This window comes from Cryptotermes secundus, unplaced genomic scaffold (assembly GCF_002891405.2).
Source record: "Cryptotermes secundus unplaced genomic scaffold, Csec_1.0 scaffold1441, whole genome shotgun sequence".
Taxonomy (NCBI): domain Eukaryota; kingdom Metazoa; phylum Arthropoda; class Insecta; order Blattodea; family Kalotermitidae; genus Cryptotermes; species Cryptotermes secundus.
In genome coordinates, this window is record NW_019734987.1 from 334,081 (window position 1) to 340,080 (window position 6,000).

The window sequence follows — 6,000 nt, forward strand, 5'->3', positions numbered from 1 at the left end:
GACCTGTTCTAGCTTTGGCGTTAGATGGAGATTAGTAGCAACATACTGGAGTCTCTGTGCACGCAGGGATGGGAATTGGACCCCAGTTCCATGGTCATCTAATGCTTACTTGAGTCACTGTACTGACTGAGCCAACTCAGCAAAAAGGAAAGAGTGGAAATAATATCACATGGCATCTGCTGAATGAAATAATCAACACAAGGATTAGTATGAGATTAAATCCTGACTTAATTAATTTTTTTTAATTCACTTAGTGGGGGGTGGAGTCCAGCTGGGTCCACTCGGCACAGTGGCCTCTGATTGGCATATTTTAGCCTGCCCCGGGTGATTATGATGATGGAGAATTTGGTAGAATGAAGATTGGCAGGGGAAACCGAAGTACTCGGAGAAAAACCGCCCCAGCACCACTTTGTCCACCACAAATCCCACTTGACCTGACCCGGGCTCGAACCTGAGCCGCCGCGGTGGGAAGCCAGCAACTAACTGCTTGAACTATGGTGCAATCAAATCCTGACTTAAGTTGCAGCTATGTAAGTCACTGAAATGAAATGGTCTGCGAGAACATGCATTTGTAACTCTGGGAACTCAACTATAAGCTGACATGCTTCATAAACTGTGTAACAAATGTATCCATTCTCTGGACAGAATAATAGAATAATGTAATCGAGAATTAATGAAATGGTTAAATAATTCCTGCCATGTTAGACTGGGATGTTTTAAGAAAGGTGAATATTGTGTTCTTGTGCCAATAGGTTCTGACCATTTTACTGGTGATATTAGCAGCTGTAGACTTTGGGCATTCAATTCATTTGAGTACTGATGGCGAAAATGTATCATCTGCAGACTTCTATTCACCTATAATTAAAATAGCAACATTTGTAAGTATTTTACCTTTGTATGATTTGAAGTTCTCGTAGTGGTGGTTATGAAGAGTGCTGTCTTCTGGATAAAATGCCTTGTATTCTGGTGAAAGTCAAGTGATGTTTCAGAGGACTATGTCACCTCCAACCTCAATGCTTCAAGAGTAAGATAAGCTTGTTGCCTGCTTCATGGTGGTTTCTTGCTTAGCTTACTCTTCAACCCTGAAGATGGAGGCAGAGTGTACCTCTGAAATAAGCGGTCTCCGTAGTCTAGGGGTAACGTTCCCACCTCATGACTCAAGGTACGTGGGTTCAAACCTTGCAGAGGTTGTGGAATTTTTAAGGGCGGAAAAATTCAGGGAACAAGTCCTCCGGGAGGGACTTTAAGCCATGGGTCCCGTGTCGTAGATTTACGGCATGTAAAAGATCCTCATGTCTCTAGGAGACCTCTGAGCAAAATTAGGCAACAAGTTTCCTGCCCAAGTAGTTTCCAATGCCTCTGGTAGATGGGAGAAATATCAGGTACCGAGGGCCGACCTCGTTGGCTGAACGGGGCTGATAGCACGCACCAGTACCGGTAGGGTATGGCGACAGCAGAAATTAAAGGGGGATGCACAATGGACCAATAACTGGTGTAAGTGCATGGGGAAACCCACCCCCTCTAATAATAATAAAATAAAATACCTCTGAAATGTTTTTTGGCTTTCACTGGACTATAGGCACACCATCTCAGCCGATAGAATTCTTTATTTTTACTCTTTTTTGTCTAAGATTATGTTATTAAGTTTTAGTACAGGTTGCAATGTATAGTTGGGTCTTGGCCCTTAATGGGTGTTTCATTCCTGAAAATATCTGTTTGTGACAGATTTATAATTCATGAATTTAAATGACTTGTGATATTTCTGTATGGAAGAGGTCTATACTGTCAAAGTGTGTGTTTTCTCTCTTCTGATTTCCCTCTTCTTTTGTCTTCCTCAGAGTTTGTCAGGAGCACTTGTTACGTACAATCGTGTTCGTGGACTTAGGACATCAGGGCTGCTTTTCCTATTCTGGTTCCTCTTGGCACTGTGTGGAGCAGTGCGATATCGTTATGAGCTCACTGGTGGGAACAGTGAACAGGTGAGTATCATATATGGTCGACAGAACAATAACAGGTGTTATGTTTTTTTTCCATTTGACATATATGTATTTTGAATCAACAAAATGTTAGTGTAATAATGTGAACATAGAAAAGCTATTTAAACTGCTGTAGACTGTACAGATGTAATTTTTCTGTTAGGAAAATCCACTGCAATATGGTTTTTCTGAGTTTATTTGTATGTATATGATGGTAAAAAGATAAAATTGAGTCTTATGTTAATTTAATCACCATGCCATGGAAGCATATTGGGAACAGATGTATAGCTCCACCTGTTCATAACCTGTGCACTAGGTGGAGGTAAATGGTCAGCTTAATGCCCTGGCTGCTTTACCTCCTAAGGAAAGAGCCCCTGTTAACCTCTAGATAGGATGTTGGGTGGGCTGGTCTGGATGCTGTGGAGAAGAGAAAAGTCTCTGACTTTGCCAGGAATTGAACTCTGATCTTTAGATGTCCACTCCACAGCGTAGTTACTATACTAGCTCCCTTTAGGTGACAATGTATGGAAAACAAATTTGATCTAAGGTACGATGGAGCTGTCTATTCAGTGATTTAATGTCTGTGAATAAGCAGTGGATATGTATGTTTTACTGATACTTGTCTCATCTGTTTTGTTATGTAGCTGTGTGACAAATGCAAATTGATGTAACTGGAAGTTTTTTCTTCTGTTCGAATACAGGTGGACCAGGCATTTCCTTTTGTCAGTTACATGATATACTATCCTCTGGTTCTTGCCATGCTGGTATTCAACTGTTTTGCTGATGCTCCCCCTAGATATTCTGAGTATCCTTCTGTTGAAGTAAGTGGTGAAGTTTGATTATTTTTATGCCTGGCATTCTTTTTAATTGTTTATGTTTATAGGATGTGAGATGATCATAGTCAAAACATGGAACCTAACAATGATGGGATCATTAATACATGTATTTTAATTTCTATTTGACAAGGTATTTTAATTTGTGCATATATATTTGTAAATGCTTACAGAGACCATGCCCCGAGCAGAGTGCCTCATTTCTGTCCAAAATCTTCTTCGCATGGTTTGATCCACTTTCATGGAGAGGATTTCGTAAACCTCTTGAGACAAAAGACCTTTGGAATATGAATCCTGAAGACACCTCAAAAGAAGTTGTTCCTATATTTGATAAATATTGGGAAGAAACACTTCGTAAGACATCGAAGTAAGTGAGCTTAATTCCTATATTTTTTTTTCTTGGCACTACAGCCCCAGTGGACCTAGGCCTACCTCCATGAACTCTCCGTTCACTTTGGTTTTTCTAGATCTTACACATGCGGTAGGACTCCTTGGGCGAGTGATTAGCTTGTTGCAAGGCCTCTACCTGTAGACAAACACAGAAAAACGCACACAAACATCCATGCCCTGAGTGGGATTCGAACCCACGATCCCGGCTCCAAGCGAGCGAAGACAGTTCACGCCTTAGACCACTCGGCTACCGTGACCGGCAATTCCTATAAATATTGCTCTGAATTTGTGTAGTAAAGTAATTTAATTTAAATATTGTCTAGTATAATACATGTCTGTTTGAGTAACATCTTATGTAACGCATAATAGATCATTGAAGGTCACAGGGTGAGGGCCGGTTTTTATGGCTCACTCCTCATACTCAACATCTTATGTAAAAGAAGCTTTATTTAAGGGTAAAAAAATAAGGTGAATGAGCTATTTTGTGCACTGAAGACTTCATCATGTTCTTTATTTCATGCCTTATAACTTTTATTTTAATGTGTGCATGGCTTGCCAAGGATGTTCTGGGACTATTTTGGGTAAGTTTGATAACCTCCGTTTTGGAAGTAAAAATAGAGTGTTACAAAAATGATATCTTATTTAAGTTGCAACAGATTTGTTTTTCACTTTTTAATTGTAGTGTTCCAAGTCCCAAAGCAACATTCAGCAAAACGTCAGGGAATGTGGATTTTGCTGGTGAGAAGCAACGTAAAAAATACCAGGCCTCAATTCTGCCTGCTTTATGTAAGGCCTTTGGCCCTACATTTATCTTTGGATCACTCCTGAAAATGATACAGGATATTCTGACATTTTGCAGCCCACAGATATTGAAGTGAGTATTTTTTGTGTATAAATACTGTAAAATGAGATATTAGCACAGTTTTTTTAGGAGAATTTATTAATCTCAGAACAAGCTTGAAGCAACGAATCCTTGCTGATGATGAAGAAGGAAAAGAGAAGTGAAGTTGGAAAATGTTACACATTAGTCTATAATTATAGGTGAAACATTAGAACAGATTACATTTGAGACTGTTAGCAAATTTATTTTGAGTGTGGTTTGAATTTAGAGTTTGAAGAGACTGTAAATACTTGATATCTTCTTTGCACATGAGAAAACTGTACTCTAGCTGAAGACTGGTGAACCTGACTGTTATTGAGATTTGAAGTTTTCATGACAGCAGATATTGAGAAGACTATGGCCTTGTGGGATATGCCATTGTGTAATTTGGTAGATAGATTCCAGTGTTTCAGAAGAATGCACTGACTGTATCATGGTACAAGAGTATTATATCCTGAAGATGGAGGCAGCAAGGTTCTCTGAAATGTTGGTACCTGTTCACCAGACTACATGGTGTCTCATCTCTGAAGACAGTAATATTACTGTTTTTGTTGTAATTGTGTAATTAAAATACATTACTTCCCCAGAAAGTTGAGTTTTCAAGCAGTGAAAACTCCATTAGTCACACTGGACGGAGTTGTTTGTCTTTGTAATTTGTTAGTGTGACAGACCAGACTGAAACAAATAAAAAAAAAAATCAAATTTCCCAGAAACATTGAATTTTGACTCTGAAAAATGCTTGAGTTATACACCGTGTACCAAAATGATTGACGAAACTGCACTAAGTGAAGGTGATAGGGCTTCATTTCCAGTTTCCTTCGCAACACCCTCCACACAGTCGTCGATATCTCCAATTTACGACTCATGTGGTGCACAGATTTCTTCAGACTGCAAAGGAAAGACTTTCTCACTTGTTCTACACTTTCTTCTGACACACGTGGACATCCTGCACTTTTCCCTTACAAAGGCACCCCGTTGTCTGAAACTGCTGATAACCAGTGCCTAATGCTCTTGGCAGATGGGGGATCAGTCTAAAATTATCAGTGGAAGACCCGCTGAACAGAAACAGCTGATTGATGCTTCACAAACTGCAGCACACAAAATGCTTTCTGCTCTGGATTCGTCATTTTCTCTTTGTAACGTAGAAGTGAGAAGGAGTGAGATGAAACATGGGATCAAAACTTGAATACCTGCAGTTTTGTTCCATGTGGGAAACTTACTTCTGCATGCATTTTCAAAGCTGTTATGGCCGCATGAAACCACTCCATTTTGGTACATGCTATACTTAAAGGTTTTGATCACATTTGATATTCAAGGTCCTTAATAAAATCAAGGAACAGGATAGTTGGTTGTGCAATACATTATTCATTGCATAATAGTTTTGTTATAAATTTTGGTGTATTACTTAAAACTTTCTTGGAATTGTATTGCAGGTGTTTAATTTGCATGACCAATACATGTATAAATATGGTATTTGTCTTAAACTGTCATGTATGTAGCAGTTTTTTTATTTCTTGATTTTTATTAAAAACCCATGTTGTGGAAATAGAGACAACTTCTGAAACAAAATGTGATGATGGAAAATGTCTGAATTATCATCATCATCATCAGTAATCTGTCAAGACGACAGGTCCACAGTCTCTTTCAAAACAATTCCTCCACTTAATGCGACCTAGAGCTTTCTCCTTCAAATGACAGTATCCTCTTCTGTCCCCAAGGTCATCCAGCATCTTCTTACGTCTTCTTCCTCGTCTTCTTGTCACTTCTATCCGCCCATCTATCTTTCCTTCGATAGCTTCTTTTAGAAGGCAGTTTCTGCGTAAAACATGACCAATCCAATTAGCCTTCCGTTTTCTTATTTCATGTAGGATATTCCTCTGCTCACTGACTCTAATTAACACTTCTTCATTTCTCACATAAT

At 39.1% G+C, this 6,000-nt stretch overlaps 1 protein-coding gene across 1 annotated transcript in view; it reads left to right on the forward strand.

Moving 5' to 3' along the window:
* The window catches only part of LOC111869170 (multidrug resistance-associated protein 1), a 151,260-nt gene that overhangs the window by 62,794 nt on the left and 82,466 nt on the right, over positions 1 to 6,000 (forward strand). Inside the window, exons 4-8 of the mRNA XM_033753308.1 lie at positions 753 to 878; positions 1,839 to 1,979; positions 2,678 to 2,797; positions 2,983 to 3,176; positions 3,882 to 4,073. Coding sequence (XP_033609199.1) covers positions 753 to 878; positions 1,839 to 1,979; positions 2,678 to 2,797; positions 2,983 to 3,176; positions 3,882 to 4,073 — 773 coding nt within the window. The remainder of the gene's footprint in view (positions 1 to 752; positions 879 to 1,838; positions 1,980 to 2,677; positions 2,798 to 2,982; positions 3,177 to 3,881; positions 4,074 to 6,000) is intronic.